Source organism: Rhinoderma darwinii, chromosome 1, assembly GCF_050947455.1.
Source record: "Rhinoderma darwinii isolate aRhiDar2 chromosome 1, aRhiDar2.hap1, whole genome shotgun sequence".
NCBI lineage: Eukaryota > Metazoa > Chordata > Amphibia > Anura > Rhinodermatidae > Rhinoderma > Rhinoderma darwinii.
The window spans coordinates 251,351,385-251,369,307 of NC_134687.1; the positions used below are offsets into that span (position 1 = coordinate 251,351,385).

At 42.4% G+C, this 17,923-nt stretch overlaps 1 protein-coding gene across 1 annotated transcript in view; it reads right to left on the bottom strand.

The window, feature by feature from the left end:
- The window catches only part of LOC142740843 (excitatory amino acid transporter 5-like), a 414,141-nt gene that overhangs the window by 223,290 nt on the left and 172,928 nt on the right, over positions 1-17,923 (bottom strand). Inside the window, exon 2 of the mRNA XM_075850270.1 lies at positions 14,503-14,582. Within this exon, the coding sequence (XP_075706385.1) occupies positions 14,503-14,582 (80 nt within the window). The remainder of the gene's footprint in view (positions 1-14,502; positions 14,583-17,923) is intronic.

Genomic DNA, 17,923 nt, shown 5'->3' on the forward strand with positions numbered 1-17,923 from the left:
TAGTAACCGCTACGATGCAGCAATCGCTTTCGATTGCTGCATCGAAGGGGTTAATGGCAGGGATCGGAGCTAGTTATGGTTCCTGCCGTTACAAGTGGATGTCAGCTGTACAGTACAGCTGACTTCCACCACTGATGACGCCGGATCAGCTCCTGACCCGGCGCCATCTTGCCGGCAGCTACGGAAGCCGATCAGGCTCCGCCGCCGGGCAGATCTTGACCGGCTTCGGTGCTAGGCAGACCAGGAGGCCAGTATTAGGCCTCCGGTTGCCATTGCAGCTACCGGAACCCCGGCAATTTCATTTCTGGGGTTCCGATGAGCTGCAAACACCTTAAGTGCAGCGATCACGTTTGAGCGCTGCACTTAAGGGGTTAATGGCCAGGATCGAAGCTAATTTCGGTCCCCGCAATTACAGTCGGATGTCAGCTGTCAGATACAGCTGAGATCCGACGATGATGGCACCGGCTCATCTTCTGAACCGGTGCCAAACATTTTGCGGGAAGCACTGGCTTTCCATGACGTATATTTACGGTAAATGTCGGGAAGGGGTTAATGTTGATCAATGTAAACAAATGTACATAGACCGCGATAATAGAATTACTGCATACACATTAAATGGAATAAAAGTGGAATAATCCATGATCCAAATGTAATTATGCCTTTATAAATTCCTGGTAGGAGCGGCAACCGCAGCACGAGAATGGAATTCAGATTTGGACGTCACATTGTAAAAAGCGCACATATGAGTTAAAAAAAGGGAGAGGATATGGAACAGTGGCGCTGAGATTTTTGTGGAATAATCAATGTCTTTGCCGGCTGCCACCCACTGCGGTCCCTCAGTGGATGAATCCTCCTTGCAGGGAGCAAACATAACCATCTCTTCATTATACATTGTAAAAAGGACATACTGAAGAAGAGCTGGAGAGGGTTCAAAGGCGGGTGACTAGATGAATAAATGGGATGGGAGGTGTCTCTTACAAAGAGAGGCTTGAAAAATTGGGCTTGTTCAGTTTGGAAAAAGACACCTTAGGCCCCACACACACGCCTGTAAAAATCGTCCATAATTGCGAACCATAATTACAGTCCACAATTACGGACCTATTCACTTCTATTGTCCACGGACACCTTCCCGTTTATTTACGGGAAGGTGTCCGAGCCGTAGAAGTGTACCCCAAAAAGATAGGACATGTCCTATCTTTTGCGTTTTACGGGTCGTGCTCCCATACTTTGTAGGACACAAGTTTTTGTATGGGAGCATGGGCCGAGAATGCAGGCGCCTGTCAGTGGCCCGTGAATACGGGCACGGCCATGTGTATGGGGCCTTAGGGGTGATTTTATTAACATATGTACCGTATTTTTCAGACTATAAGATGCACCTGACTATAAGACGCACCCAGGTTTTAGACAACATAAAATAGGAAAAATATTCATATTTTACTACTTTTACAAAGAAAAAACTATTAGTTAAAAAAAATAATTTGTTCAGTTTCACCACATTCTGAGAGCCATAACTTTTATATCTTTTCATCGTTTGAGCGGTGTGAGGGCTTATTTTTTGCGGCACGAGCTGTAGTTTTTATTAGCCATCAACTATTAACCATTTTTTGGTACATAGGATTTTTTTATCACTTTTTATTTCATTCTTTTTAGCGCTATCGTGACAAAATCAAAGATTCTGGGGTTTTATTATTTTTTTTTTATGCCGTTCACCGTGCAATAAAATACCGTACAAAATAGCAACTGCTATATTGTAATAGTTGCGGTCTTTTATGGACGCAGCGCTAACAATTTTTTTTATTTTGACATTGTGATTGGGGAAAAATGGGAAAAGGTTTTTTTTTTAACTTTTAAAAAATTTTTACACTCCTATTTCACTTTTTTTTTTTAGACATTTTATTAGTTGCCCTAAGGGACTTGAACCAGCGATCATTAGATAGTTGGTACAATACACTGCAATACATGGATCAGTTACGGAAATAGCGTAACTCGCAGAACTACGCTGTTTCCGTAACTCCCATAGTAGTGAATGGCAGTTACAGAAGTAGCGTAGCAAGCTACGCTGTTTCCGTAACTACTATTTAGTTGTATGGGAGTTATGGAAACAGCGTAGCTCTGCGAGTTACGCTATTTTCGTAACTCGACCATGTACGCTGTTTTCGTAGCTACCGAGTTACGGAAACAGCGTAGCTCGCGGTGCTACGCTGTTTTCGCAACTCCAAGCACTCGGCTGTTTCCGTAACTCCCAACCACCTGACCAGGAAGTGGCCGGGAGACAGTAGAGCCGGGTAAGATAGAACGGAGTTTAGGCTGGGTTCACACGACCTATTTTCAGACGTAAACGAGGCGTATTATGCCTCGTTTTACGTCTGAAAATAGGGCTACAATACGTAGGCAAACATCTGCCCATTCACTTGAATGGGTTTGCCGACGTACTGTGCAGACACCCTGTAATTTACGCGTTGTCGTTTGACAGCTGTCAAACGACGACGCGTAAATGGACTGCCTCGGCCACGTAATTTGAGCTGTTCTTCATTGAACTCAATGAAGCACAGCTCAAGATTTACGAGCGTCTCAACAGTCTGTCTTTTCACACGTAAATGCCTCTCATCGTGTGAACATACCCTTAGGGGACCTCGTTCGAGAGATAGGTGCGGGTTCCAGAGGTGGGACCCGCATCTATCTGACATTTATGACATATCCTGTGGATTTGTCATAAATGTCCTTCATGGGAAGACCAGTATAAATGCCGCGGTCGCTATTAACCGCAGCATTTAACTAGTTAAACGGCCAGGAACAGCGCCGACATCTGTTCCTGGCCGTTAGAGCAGCGTGTCAGCTGTAAAACACAGCTGACACTTGCAGTGTATGGAGAGGGCTCAGCGCGTGAGCCCGCTCCACTCCAAACATCATCCCCTCCCCGCTCCATGATGTGCCGCACATCGTGGGTCGGGAAGGGGTTAAGTAAGAAGCGGTCAGGGGGCCCGGCGCTGCGAGATCCCTTGACTGCAGACTATAAGATGCAGGGACTTTTTAGCAAGATTTATTCTTGCTAAAAACTACGTCTTATAGTCTGAAAAATACAGTGAATATATGTGTGCTTAATACAATTGTCACATAATTTATTCCTTCCAAGAACTGTACAAACATTGTACTGACATTTTTCAAAACGGCCGCATAAAAAAAATGGCTGCGAAACAGAAGTGCATGTCACTTCTTGAGTAGTTTTTGGCCGTAAAAAATGCAGCGAAAATCGCGAGTGGCTTAAAAAACGTCTGAAAATCAGGAGCTGTTTTCCCAGTAATCATATTTTCAGTACGAGACAGTTGTCCGGCAGCGAGGCAGGGACTCCTAGCATCGTACATAAGTATGATGCTAGGAGCCCGGCTCCCTGCACTGTGTTCGGTCCGGTACTTGCGGCCGAAATACGTCCGTCAATTACGGACGTAATGACCTTGTGTGAACATACCCTTACTGTCACCAGATGTTAAGAATAGAAGGTATCAATTATCATGTATCGGATTTTATAACCTATCATTCTGACTTCTTTGTGTATGTTATTTTTTGTCTTTGTGGAGACTCTTTTTTTTTATATTGGTAAAACAATTAGAAAATTATTCAAAATTTTAGGGAATACGAATATTCAGTTCAGTCAGGTAAAGGAGCAAATTGTTTATTGAACACATCAGAGAAGTAGGTGTATGCCGAGGTATTGACATTTGCATTTAGAAAATGAGTGAGGGTATGTTCACACGCAAACTCAAAAACGTCTGAAAATACGGAGCAGTTTTCAAGGGAAAACAGCTCCTGATTTTCAGACGTTTTTTAAGCCACTCGCGTTTTTCGCAGCTTTTTGTACGACCATTTTTGGAGCTGTATTCAATAGAGTCTATGAAAAACAGCTCCAAAAACGGCTGTTTTTTTACGTGGCCGTTTTTCAAAACGACCGCTTAAAAAAAGGCCCGTCGGAACAGAACGCCGTTTTTCCTATTGAAATCAATGGGCAGATGTTTGGAGGCGTTCTGCTTCCGATTTTTCGGGCGTTTTTACATACTCTTAGGGTATGTGCACACACACTAATTACGTCCGTAATTGACGGACGTATTTTGGCCGCAAGTACCGGACTGAACACAGTGCAGGGAGCCGGGCTCCTAGCATCATACTTATGTACGATGCTAGGAGTCCCTGCCTCGCTGCAGGACAACTGTCCCGTACTGAAAACATGATTACAGTACAGGACAGTTGTCCTGCAGCGAGGCAGGGACTCCTAGCATCGTACATAACTATGATGCTAGGAGCCCGGCTCCCTGCACTGTGTTCGGTCCGGTACTTGCGGCCGAAATACGTCCGTAATTAGTGTGTGTGCACATACCCTTACAATTAACCCTAGGGGTGGAGACTGACTGTTTACTACTGCGTAGGGAAGCTGAATGGACAATAAATAACAAATTCACTGGGCTTCTCGCATAAAAATAAGTTGTGTTTGGGGGCGGAGCTAGCGCTGAGACTGCATGGACGTGTCTCGCTGAGCTCCATAAATGCAATGACCCACAGAAGCTAACACAAGCGGCATAAACTTCACAATGGTGAAGTATGGAGGCAGTAAGGTGAGGGAAGCATCGGAGATCGTTGTTCCGACCCCCTCACAAGCAAAAGTGGAGAAATACTTTGAGAAACGGGCCGTCTCCCTCCCGCCGAGAGGTCCCAAGATGGCGCCGTCCTCTCACAGACAGCAAGGAGACACGAGTGCAGACGCCTCTGATGTGGAAGGAGAAAATGCTGACACCTCGGCCGCTGAGGAACTACCATTGACGAGACACTTTATCACTCAGGTACTTACCAGAACCTTAGAACCGGCTATAAAAGATATTGCAGAGATAAAACAAGATATTAAGCAAATTGGCCACAGGGTTGAGACCCTGGAAAATAATCAAGCGGCCATTTTAGAATTTAATGCAGCAACTGTGCAAAGCTTCTCGTCTTGCCAACTTACATTCAATACTATCTTTAGATCTCTTGAAGATCAAGAAAACCGTAGCCGCCGAAATAACTTACGTTTTCGTGGTATCCCTGAATCGGTACCGCCAGCAGAAATTTCGGATGCCATTATGTCCATATCCCGCTCTATCCTGGGAGACACTTATTCTGAAGAACAAATAATTATTGAAAGAGCTCACAGAGCACTACGCCCGAAGCCTACGGGGAACGAGCCGCCTAGAGATATAATTTGCAAATATCTTAACTTCAAAGTGAAAGATAAAATTCTCTTTAAGTCTCGGGAAACTGCACCATTCTTATTTAAAGGCACAGTGATCTCCATTTACCAAGATTTAGCAGCGGTCACCCTTCAGAAGCTTAAACCACTTACAGATCTCCTACAAGCAAGAAAATTTTTATATCGTTGGACCTTTCCTTTTGGTCTATCCTTCTCGGTGGAGGGCCACAGGTTTGTGGGTGATCTCGCTGAAGTATACGATCATCTGGGAATTGCTACTTTACACATCGAAGATTGGGACCTTGTTACGGATCTCGCTTCTCTCCCTCCGGTCACTCAGACCACTCCGTGGAAGCAGAATCCAGCGTTCAAAGCGCCAAGGCATAGGAAAAGATCAGATCGTATGACTCCGAGGAGATTGGTGGAAGATAATGACTGATCTATGCGTTTATGCGTCTATTCGTTCGATTTTCTCTGAGCTAGTTATATATGAAGAGTTTATTTTCTTCACTTACCTTGCTGTGATGTATATCTGTTATAACCTTGTCTGCTCATTATTTTTCTACTTATAGTAGTTATCTTATGCAATTGTACCCATATTGCCATTGTGAAGTCCGTAAATTGTGGGTTTGGAATCTATTATGGCTATTACCCCACACTATACTTTAATGTTCTACACTCCATTGTTATTTACAGACACTGCTGATATACATTCTGTCATATTCATAGACATGAATGCACGTTCTGTACAACCATTTGTTGAATTAGGATATACGCTAATGCTACTGGTTATGCTGTTAACTGTCAGATTGCTTCGACAGGTTTATTTTTTACTGTTGGTACATGTATATTTCTACTTTTTTGGAATCTCTAGTAATGCTGTATCATGGCGTCCTTAAAGATAGTTTCATATAATGTCAGAGGATTTAACTCCCCCTCTAAGAGATGTCAGATTTTTTCCTCTCTTAAAAAGGCATCTTGCGATGTCATAATGCTACAGGAAACCCATTATAAAAATAACCATTTCCCTAATTTCTCCTTCTCACATTTTCCTGTTTGGCATCATTGCGGACTTCCACACTCAGCCTCTAGAGGAGTGAGTATAGGCTTCCGTCGTAATTATCCCTTTAATTATTCATCTCATCTCCAAGATGTAGAGGGCAGATATTTATTTTTGAAGGGCACTGTGGGAGATCAGACGTTCACATTTGCGAATCTTTATGCCCCAAATACTGGTCAAATTGCCTGGCTGTTGTCTACGTTTGCTCTCCTAGATTCATTTTCAGAAGGTTTGGTTCTTATTGGTGGAGATTTCAATCTAACTATTGATCCATTGGTTGATTCCTCCTCCAAGAAGTCTGCTTTATCGGTTAATGCACTATGTAGATTTAAATCTTTACTAATATCGTATGGTTTAATAGATGTTTGGAGATGCCTAAACCCGACTCAGTTGGATTACACCTATTATTCATCTGTACATTCTTTCTACCACAGGTTAGACTATTTTTTTCTCCCCAAATCCTCACTTAAATACTGCTCCCAAGTGGAGATAGGTTCGCAGTTGCACTCCGATCATGCTCCTATTTTTCTAACTTTAAATTTCCCGAACAGGCACAAACGTTCATCTACCTGGAGGCTAAATGATTCTATACTAGGCTCATCAACTGTTAAGGAACATTTCAAATCTAAATTAGCTGATTACTTCCAAACCAATGAAACCCCGGAAGTTTCCCCTGAAATAATCTGGGACGCTCACAAGGCGTTTATCCGCGGTCACTTTATTAGCTACTGTTCCTACCTACAAAAAGAACGAACTAAGTGTGTTGACAAACTTTTAATTAAAATCCGGAAGGTAGAGAGTTTGAATAAAGCATTTGTCGCGATGCAGCATACGCAGGAGTTGACTTCCTTGAGAACTCAACTGTTAAATAAATTGAACTTGTCCTCAGCCAAGTCCTTTGTGCACTCTAGACATAAATTTTATGCACATGGAAATAAAGCTTCTAAGTTTATGTCAAAAAGGTTTAAACAAAGACATACTCTTAACTATGTACATATGCTGAAAGACGCGACGGGTGCTTATGTCTACTCCTCAACTTCTATAGCTGAACAATTTCGTTCTTACTATAACAATCTTTACAATCTAACAACAGCTGATACCTCCTCCCTTAAGACTGACAGACTCTCGCTAATTTCTAAATTTTTAGATTCCTTATCTCTACCACAGATTTCTCCCTCCCAAAGTGAGCAGCTGATTCAGCCATTCACTATGACAGAATTAGAAATTGCCCTGAGGCAAACTCCTCCCGGTAAATGTCCTGGTCCAGACGGCCTACCTGTTATGTATTACTCCTCATTTAGGGAAATATTGCTACCTAGATTGTTGTCACTAGCGAACCTCTCTCTACTGGGACACCCACTTTCCTCTGATATCACTCATGCACATATTACTCTTATTCCTAAAGATGGTAAAAACTCGTCCTCTTGCTCCAACTATAGGCCCATTTCTCTCCTTAAAGGAACAGTGTCATGGCAAATAATTTTTTAATATGTTAAAGATGTTAGTGCTGTAATAAAAACGTTTATATTCATTTGTGTGTTTGTGTTTTACTGTTTCTTATTTTTACACTTTTTCTTCCCTATGGGGGCTGCCATTTTTTGTTCCATTTCTGTGTGTGTCGATTAACGACACACACAGACATGGAGTACGGCAGCCACAGTCCCATAGGGACTGTGAACGGCTCCCGTCCCATTCACGTCCGTGTACGGCGTCTGTGTGGGAACTGCGCATGCGCCGCTCCCACACAGTCCTATTCGAAATTGGCGCCGTCCGGCGCCATTTTCCTGTGGACCGGAAGTCGCGGCCGGACTGTAATATTACTACTTCCGGTCGCGGCTTCCGGACTTGTGCACATGGAACAGCGGCAGCAAAGGGAGCGGACGGGCCGGAGGGAGCCGCGGCGGCAGGAGCAGGTAAGCGATTTCAATGTATGTTAGTGTTTGTGTGTGTTTACTACTGTATGTAAACCTACTACACTGTGGGTTACCTCAAAAAATGGCGACACACAGTGTAGGAGGTTAAACCTTTCAAACCCCTCGTTTATCCCGGCACTAGCCAGGATAAAGGAGGGGGGGATGCTGAGAGCTCACTAGAGCGAGAGCTTTTAACCCAATGTTGCAATGCTGCAATTTTGGGAACTAGCTCCAACTAGCTCCATCTAGTGACCAAAAATGGGTAGTATTATAAATTTGAAAAAATTTATAATATTTCCTGACTCGCGAAAAAAATAAAAAAAATTTGAACAATGTTTAATCACCCACACACTAAATGTTTAAATTTTAAAAAAAAAACATGTTTTTGGGGCGACACCATGCCTTTAACGCAGACCTAAAACTTATTGCTAAATTATTGTCCAACAGACTCAAACATATTCTTCCTGATATTATTTCACCAGATCAAGTGGGGTTCGTTAAAAATAGAGAGGGTAAGGATAATTCTCTTAGAGTCCTGCACGTTTTACATTATTCACGTAGACACAAACTTCCTATGGTCCTTCTCAGCACAGACGCTGAGAAGGCATTTGATAGAATTGACTGGATATATATGAGAAAAGTTTTGCTGTCCTTTAACTTCCCTATCCCCTTCATAGATGCTATATTCTCAATGTATGCCTCCCCTTCCGCATCTGTCATGGTGAATGGGGTCTTATCTTCCCCCTTTAAGATACGTAATGGTACAAGACAAGGTTGCCCTTTATCTCCTTTACTGTTTTTGACAGTTATGGAGACCCTCATGCAGGCAATTAGATTAGATACTGAAATTCAAGTTATACGCTTAGGGAACAGAACTCATAAAGTAGCGGCCTACGCTGACGATATGTTACTGATGATCACCAATCCCGAAACTGCTCTCCCCAGACTTCAACACACTTTTGACGTATTTAGTATTATGTCCAATTTTAAAATTAATAAAGGGAAATCTCAGGCCTTAGGATTCTCTTTAACAGAGGCCCGGAAAAAACAATTGGCAAGTGGCTCTGACTATGATTGGACTTCTCCCTACCTGAAGTTCTTGGGTATTAAGATTGGAAACAATTTAGATAATTTATTTTCCCTAAACTATGCCTCTTTTCTAGCCGCTTTACCGGCCAAATTAAAGCGGTTTGAAGTCCCTTTTATCTCGTGGTTTGGTAGGAAGAATGTTTTAATGTCATTTATTCTCCCAAAGCTTACGTACCTTATGCAAGTTCTGCCGATACCACTTAATAAGACATTTGTTACAGAGGTCAATAGATTATTTGTTAAATTTATATGGCAGAACAAGAAAGCTAGAATTGCTAAAGACATCTTGACCAGACCCAAATCTAGTGGAGGTATAGGTCTACCTGATCCTGAAAAATATTATCAAGCCATACATCTATCGAGGATCATAGACTGGATCCACGCCCCTGTATATAAGCTATGGGTGTCAATAGAAAATGATCTTTCCTCAATCCCTCTCCGCACATTAGTACTATATATCGGGGACTCTACAAAGGAGGCCAAGATATATAATCCACTCACACTGGCGACGTTTAGGGTCTGGCGTTCTTTTCTATTATGCCCAGACAATTGTTCAGTCCCTTCCCCTCTACTACAAGTTAAAGACATATTGAGTCTTGCTCAAGGAGCCTTAAAGGAAAGTATTCCTAGTATGATTGCCTCCTCTAGATGTCCGTTGGCACGGCTTTTTAATGACTTAGGTGATATAAAAGATGACTTGTCTTTATCCTCTATACTAAAAATTCCCATTCATCACTCTCCCTTGCTTTCCTTCATTAGACTTAAGATCAGGGCTCTAGGTCAGGCAATTAACGAAACACGCCCTCTATTATGGTTTGAAAAGCTCTTGTCACAGACGTCACCAGTCCTCAAACCTATTTCTTTATTGTATAAAAGACTCATATCATCCGCCCCATCTGCAACTCCGTATTTTGTTAAAATATGGGAAAGAGATCTTAAGGGTATGTTCACACGGCCAAATTTCAGACGTATACGAGGCGTATTTTGCCTCGTTTTACGTCTGGAAATACGGCTCCAATACGTCGGCAAACATCTGCCCATTCATTTGAATGGGTTTGCCGACGTACTGTGCAGACGACCTGTTATTTACGCGTCGTCGTTTGACAGCTGTCAAACGACGACGCGTAAAAATACAGCCTCGTCAAAAGAAGTGCAGGACACTTCTTTGGAAGTTTTTGGAGCTGTTTTCTCATAGACTCCAATGAAAACAGCTCCAAAAACGGACGTAAAAAACGCCGCGAAAACGGCGTGAAAACGCCACGAAAAATGCGAGTTGGTCAAAAAACGTCTGAAAAGCAGGGTCTGTTTTCCCTTGAAAACAGCTCTGGATTTTCAGACGTTTTGGTTGACTAGGTGTGAACATACCCTAACAGGTCCTTCTCTGAGGCTGAACTTCATAAATTGTTGTTGGCTCCACATAAAATGTCCAGATGTGTCCGTATACAAGAAAATGGATACAAGATTTTATCCCAATGGTATAAAACGCCCGACATAACCTCCATATATACGCCGACACATTCAGACACCTGCTGGAGATGCAATGCAGATAGAGGTACTTTTTTACATATCTGGTGGTCCTGTACCGTCATTCAAAAATGGTGGAGAGATATCTTCACCTACTGTAACAATGTATGTGGCACTAAGGTATTAGCTTCCCCAGATCTTGCTTTGTTACTGATCAACCCCTCTGATACTAAGATTCTATCCTCGAAATTATTTCAGATTCTGCTAATTGCTGCGAGATTACTGAACCCCTCTTACTGGCTGTCTGTTGAAACCCCGTCGGTAGCGCATTGGATAGCGAAAGTAGACCAAATTTATAGATTGGAAGAAATTTCTCATTGGGAAAGCTATTCCAGGGATACCTTTTTGAAAATATGGGAACCCTGGAGAAAATACATAAAATTTTCATAATCATTGATAGTTTCCCTGAATACCCCAATTTCTGTATCTCCTCTGAGTTAATCCTCACGCAGAAGCTCTCTTTTTAGGTGAATTCATCTCATATAATCTGTTGATAATGTATAACTATACTTGACTATCTGCTCATATAGATATGTGTTTCTTTTCTTCAAATACTGCAATATTACCTGTACATGCATGTACTATGTATTTTGTTTTATGTTTGATGTTCTCTTTCTGTTTATTTGTTTCCTTTGATATTTTTACGTTTTACTTTGTAATGCTGTTTTCTTACAATAAAAAACTTTAAAAAAAATAAAAAAAAATAAAAAAATAAGTTGTGTTTTTTTTATAATTGTAGCAATAAAAAATATATTGTATACAGTTTATGTATTTATCTGTATTGGTGACATATTTAAGGTGTGTAATAAGGTGTGTAAGTCACATAAATATCTGTATTGAGGACATATATGAGGTGCGCTTGTAGCGGGATACTGTCCGCTAGCCGTAACAATCCTCTCTATTTTTTAAGCTGCCACTGGAAAAAAATTGTGTTGAATTATTCTGGTAAGTACTGTTCTATTTATCTACGTGAGTTTATCTATATATGGAGTTTTGAATTGGACTGCTGGCTTGTACTGCAGTGAGCACTAACAGCTGTGAGAGATCCACAGTGGCGGATTATAATATTGGCGCACATCATTTTAAATCGCTTAAGGTCGGACTCACTAATGGCCGTTCACAAAAAGCGCCGCTAATGGCCGTTGAGAGGGAGGGGCGGGCGGACTGCAACAGAGGGCAGCGCAGTGCTGATGAGGAGGGGGATGGATATCAATTGCTGGATAGGACTAGCAGACGTGCGTCTGCTAGTCGTGGTAGAACACGCCCCTCTGACGCTTCACGTACCGCCAGTGAGGAACAGACGAGAAGGGCGGTGGTCGAGCAACGAGGAGGTTAGTGTTCATGTTCGTCTCCATCTTAATTTACATCTAAGTGACTCCAGAGGACTCCATGAAGGGGGGAATAACCCCCCATCCCATCCCCCATAGAGCTCTCAGTATTTCAGTATTTATTATACAGCAGGGGGGTCTGAGCGGTGTAACTCACTGCAGAGGACTCTATGGGGGGGACAATAATTTCCCTCCATAGACACTCAGCAGTGAGTTACACGCTCAACCCTCCCTGCTGTATAATAAATACTGAAATACTGAGAGCTCTATGGGGGATGGGATGGGGGGCCATTCAGTATAATCCCCCCTTCCCATAGAGCCCTCACTAGTTACTAATATATTACAAGGGTAAGTCAAATTGTCTGACTTCTGGGGGCTGTATAGGGGGGTCTGAGCGACGGGCTCTATGGGGGGGGGGGGCTACCCCCCCCACAGAGATGTCAGAATCAGACACTCAGACCTCCCTATAGAGCCCCCAGAAGTCAGACAAACTCACCTCCCCTTGCAATATAATCCCCCCATACAGCCCTCAGTTTTCCCATAAGAAAAATGTATGACATATCCACCATCCGTAAGTCCCATAAAACTGAATGATGGTTACGGAAGCAGTGTCTCTCGCCGACTCCCTCTGATCACTAAAACTAAGCGTCGGAAGCACTCGTGTGAGCGCTGAGCCACTTGGTTTCTGTTTCCGGAAAGCTGAGCAACTTATGTACGGGCTCATAGAAAGTCAATGAGCCCGTACACCGCTACTTTGGCTTTCCGGAAAAAGCCAAACAGAAATGAAGTGGCTCTTTGCTCACATGAGCGCTTCTGCCGCTTAGTCTCCGCACCCGGACCCCCACCCATCAAAAGTTCTGACATGTCACTATGACATGTTAGAAGTTTGTTAAAAATTGACTTACCCTTTAGGCCTCATTTACACGAGCGTGTGCGTTTTGCTCACGCAAAAACTGCGGCGTTTTCCGTGCGCAAAAGGCACTTAATGGCTCCATGTGTCATCAGTGTATGATGCGCGGCTGCGAGATTTTCACGCAGCCGCCATCATTATGACTAGAGATGAGCGAACTTATGAAAAGTTCGGTTCGGCTAGTTCGCCGAATTTCACGAAAAAGTTAGATTCGGACCGAACCTGTAATTTCCGTGCGCCGAGCATGGTACTGTCCAGGGTGCTGATAGAGTTAATGGGCTGCACTAACTCTTTCAACAACCTTGACAGTACATGCTCGGCGCACGGAAAATACAATTTTAATGTAATAAAAAAATAAATAAATACGTTCATACTTACATTCCTCCTGTCCGGCCTCCAGCGATGACGTTTCATCCATGTCGCCGCTGCAGCCAATCACAGGCTGTAGTGGCGGTCACGCACGTCAGGATGACGTCAGAAGGCCGGCCTCCAGGGATGACGCTTCATCCCACGTGACGGCCTCTGCAGCCAATCACAGGCTGCAGCGGCCTCTGCAGCCAATCACAGGCTGCAGCGGCCTCTGCAACCAATCACAGGCTGCAGCGGCCTCTGCAGCCAATCACAGGCTCCTCTCCTGAAATACTCTGTGCTGCCTTAAACTCTGTGGACAGGTCAGGATCCTGTTTCTTTTAAATGCTGCTGGGGAACCCCCTCGATCCATTATATAAGGCTGCGCTACAGTGCAGCATTTAAAAAAAAACAGGATCCTGACCTGTCCACAGAGTTTAAGGCAGCACAGAGTATTTCAGGAGATGAGCGTGCAGATTCAGTGCTGCTGTAAACTCTGCTCTTACCATTACGTAGCTCAGTCTGTTACCTCTCCTCCACTCCTGTCCTCAATAACACCTTCAAATGATTGGCAAGTCACCACGTAATGGTAAGAGCAGAGTTCACAGCAGCACAGAGTATTTCAGGATAGGAGCGTGCAGATTCTGTGCTGCTGTGAACTCTGTGTGAGGGGGGCCCAAGTTGTATCAACAGCCCAGGGCCCATGGTACACTTAATCCGCCACTGGAGATCCATAGTATATGACTGCATTATCTATGTGTGCATTGTGTGTCGGCATTATTTGCCTGTACAGTATTACTTGCGTGTACAAGATATGGTGGCATTGGTTCTGTGCACAGTATATAGTACCATTATTTGTGGGTGCAGTATATGGTGATATTAATTATGTTTACAGTTATGGGAGTTTCATTTGTGTGTACAGTGTATAGCAGCACTGTTCGTCCACATAGTAAAGTAGCATTATTTTTGCATATAATTCATGGTAGCATTACTTGTGTGCATAGTCTATGGCAGAGCTATATTACACCATTCTGAATCAGGCCTTAGTATGTTACAAGATTGAGTCATGTGTACAAAAACATAGTATACAATCATTATATAAACATGAAGTAAGTCACCTGGAAGTGATAAGAGGCAGAATTAGCATCTTGAGCATTCTCATTAGCAATTCCCCGGGGAATGAAAAGTATTGTTTTTCCTAGAAAATAAAATATAAAATTAATATAAAGGCATATGTTCTAATAAATAAACAAGCATATTCTCAAATGAGGTTTAAATTTGACATGTTATGCAATTCCAGCCTTTCAAAAAATCGCATGCAAAAGTTATTAAAAATGTACACAAATCACGTGTTTATTAAACACATTCTTTCTATAATAATTAGCAGGATACAAGTGCGGAACATTAGTAGCACAAAGCATAGAAGTTTGATCATTATAATGGTAATGATAATGATGATAATAATAATAATTAATAGTATTTAATCAAAATGACTGGAGTAAGGATAAAAGTATTTGTGTTTTCAGACAAATATTGTTTAATGATTAGAAAGGAGACTTGGGAACAGGAGCACACACCCTACAGAAGTGTAATTGAACATATTACTCTCATGCAAGACAGAATTATTGCTATTATGCCAATAGTGAAGGAACAATTAAAGCAGGCTCAAGGCCGTGTGTACAACAGTAGTTGCACTTACACCAAAGTTTACTCGACAAAATACAAAGTAGTCTTTCTTTTATTTGTATTTTTAAAAGTTGCTTCCTTATATCTTTGTATATAATTAAAGAGGCTCTGTCACCAGATTATAAGTGAAAAACGATCAATTTTGAGCAAGTTATGGACAATTTTAGATTTATGCTAATTAGTTTCTTAATGGACAACTGGGCGTGTTTTCACTTTTTTACCAACTGGGCGTTGTAAAGAGAAGTGTATGACGCTGACCAATCAGCGTCATACACTTCTCTCCATTCATTTTTAGCAGTACTCGCAACACAGCGTGATCTCGCGAGATCACGCTGTGCAGTCACATACTCCCACATTAACTTTACCGAAGTGTCTTGAGAGTGAATAGATAATGTCTCCAGCCAGGACGCAATGTCTATTCACACTCTCGACACTTCGGTAAAGTTTCTGTGAATGACAGCACAGCGTGATGTCGTGAGATCACGCCGTGCTGTGTGAGTAAGTCCCCAAGAAACTTTACCGAAGTGTACCCTTGGTACCATTGCTCATTATAGAGGTACCATTTGAAAGGGTGGAAATGGATTTGGTGAGTCCTGTAGTAAAGTTCGCTTGGGGATATAAGTATATCCTGGTTGTGTTAGACTATGCAACACTGTATCCTGAGGCAGTGCCTTTCAGAAACACTTCATCTAAACTAATGGCCAAATAGCTATTTTACATGTTCTCTCGTACCGGCATACCCAAAGAGATTCTTACAGACCAGGGGACTCCTTTCATGTCTAGGGTCACTACAGAAATGTGTAGGCTTTTGAAAATGAAACACCTGCATACATATGTATATCATCCACACACATGGCCTGGTTTAAAGGTTAATTAATACTATGACTAAAGGGCATTTTAAAAAGGGTGGTTTGGAAGGATCGGGATTACCTTTTGCCTTATTTGCAATATGTAAAGTTCCGCAATCCCCTACAGGTTTTTCCCCATTTGTACTAGTGTATGGCAGACACCCATGTGGACTCCATGATTACAAAGGAGACTTGGGAACAGGAGCACACACCCTACAGAAGTGTAATTGAACTTATTACTCTCATGCAAGACAGAATTATTGCTATTATGCCAATAGTGAAGGAACAATTAAAGCAGGCTCAAGGCCGTGTGTACAACAGTTCGGCTAAAGTTAGAACCTTTAACCCAGGTGATCAAGTGATGTTGTTGGTACCAACCGTAGACAGTAAATATCTGGCTAAGTGGCAAGGGCCATGCAAGATAATTAAGAAAGTGGGAGAAGTAAATTATTAAGTGTACCAGCCTGGTAAGAGAAAGCCAGAACAGCTGAACCACGTGAACTTGCTCAAACCCTGGAAGCGGTGAGTTTCCATGGTAATATTACTCCAGAGATTCCTGTGACATCGGTAAACACCACTTTTAACATTGCCCAAGATGTGTGTGTATCAGAGTCCCTATCCAAGGCTCAGAAGCAAGAAACAAAAGAGTTTTTCTTAAGAAACATTGATGTATTCTCAGAGTTGCCTGGGCGTATGTCACTGAGCCACAGGTACGTACTCATTTGAAACTGTACAGACAAGCTATATCTGAAGAGGTCAACAAAAATGTTATTGAGGTGTTATTGAGGAATCAAAAAGCGAGTGGTCAAGTCCCATTGTACCGATTCCAAAACCAGATGGTACATTGTGGTTCTGTAATGATTTCTGAAAATTAAACGAAATGTCAAAGTTTGAAGCATATCCAATGCCAAGAATTGATGAATTAATTGAGAGACTCAGCCATTTTAGATATTTCTCTATGCTTGACCTAACCAAGGGATACTGGCAAGTGCTCCTCACTGATAGTGCTAAAAAAGAAATTGCATTTGTCCCCCCAGATGGTCTCTTCCAGTATGTCTGTTTGTCTTTCGGGTTACATGGAGCTCCGGCAACTTTCCAGAGGTTAATGGACATAGTACTCAAACCCCATTGTAGATATGCTTCTGCATATCTGGAACATATAATATTTTTTAGTGACGACTGGGAAAGTAATTTGTCAAAAGTGAAGGCAGTACTGGATTCACTTAGGGCAGTGGGGTTAAAGACAAATCCTAAAAAGTATGTGCTTTGGGTCTTAAGGGGGCACATTATCTGGGATATGGAATAGGAAGAGGTGTGATAAAACCCTAAGGGTATGTTCACACGGCCTATTTTCGGCCGTTTTTGGGCCCTAAATGCCCGAAAAACGGCCGAAATATCGGATGCAGAACGCCTCCAAACATCTGCCCATTGATTGCAATGGGAAAAACGGCGTTCTGTTTTGACGGGCCGTTTTTTTACGCGGCCGTTTTGAAAAAGTGCAGGTCACTTCTTGGGACGTTTTTGGAGCCGTTTGAGTCTATTGAAAAGAGCTCCGTATTTTCAGAAGTTTTTGGTTAAGCGTGTGAACATACCCTTAGTGAACAAAGTGGAAGCCATCCAAAATTGGCCTGGACCCTTAAACAAAAAACAGATGAGAGCTTCTTTGGGAATTGTGGGCTATTACCGCAGGTTCATGCAAAATTTTGATTGCATAGCAGCGCTCTTGACATATCTTACCTAAGTAGGTAAATCGATCATGGTCAAGTGGAACGCAATGGCTGAAGGTGCGTTTCAAGACTTGAAGTCTGTCCTTTGTAGACAACCCCTTTTGATTGCACCTGATTTTAGCAAGGTGTTCATAGTCCAGACTGACGCCTCTGATGTTAGGTTAGGAGCATGTCCTTCCACAAGAGATTGGGGGAGAAGAACACCCTGTCACATATATGAGCAGAAAGCTTACACCCCCTAAAACAAAATTTTTTCATTGTTGAATATGACTGGCAAT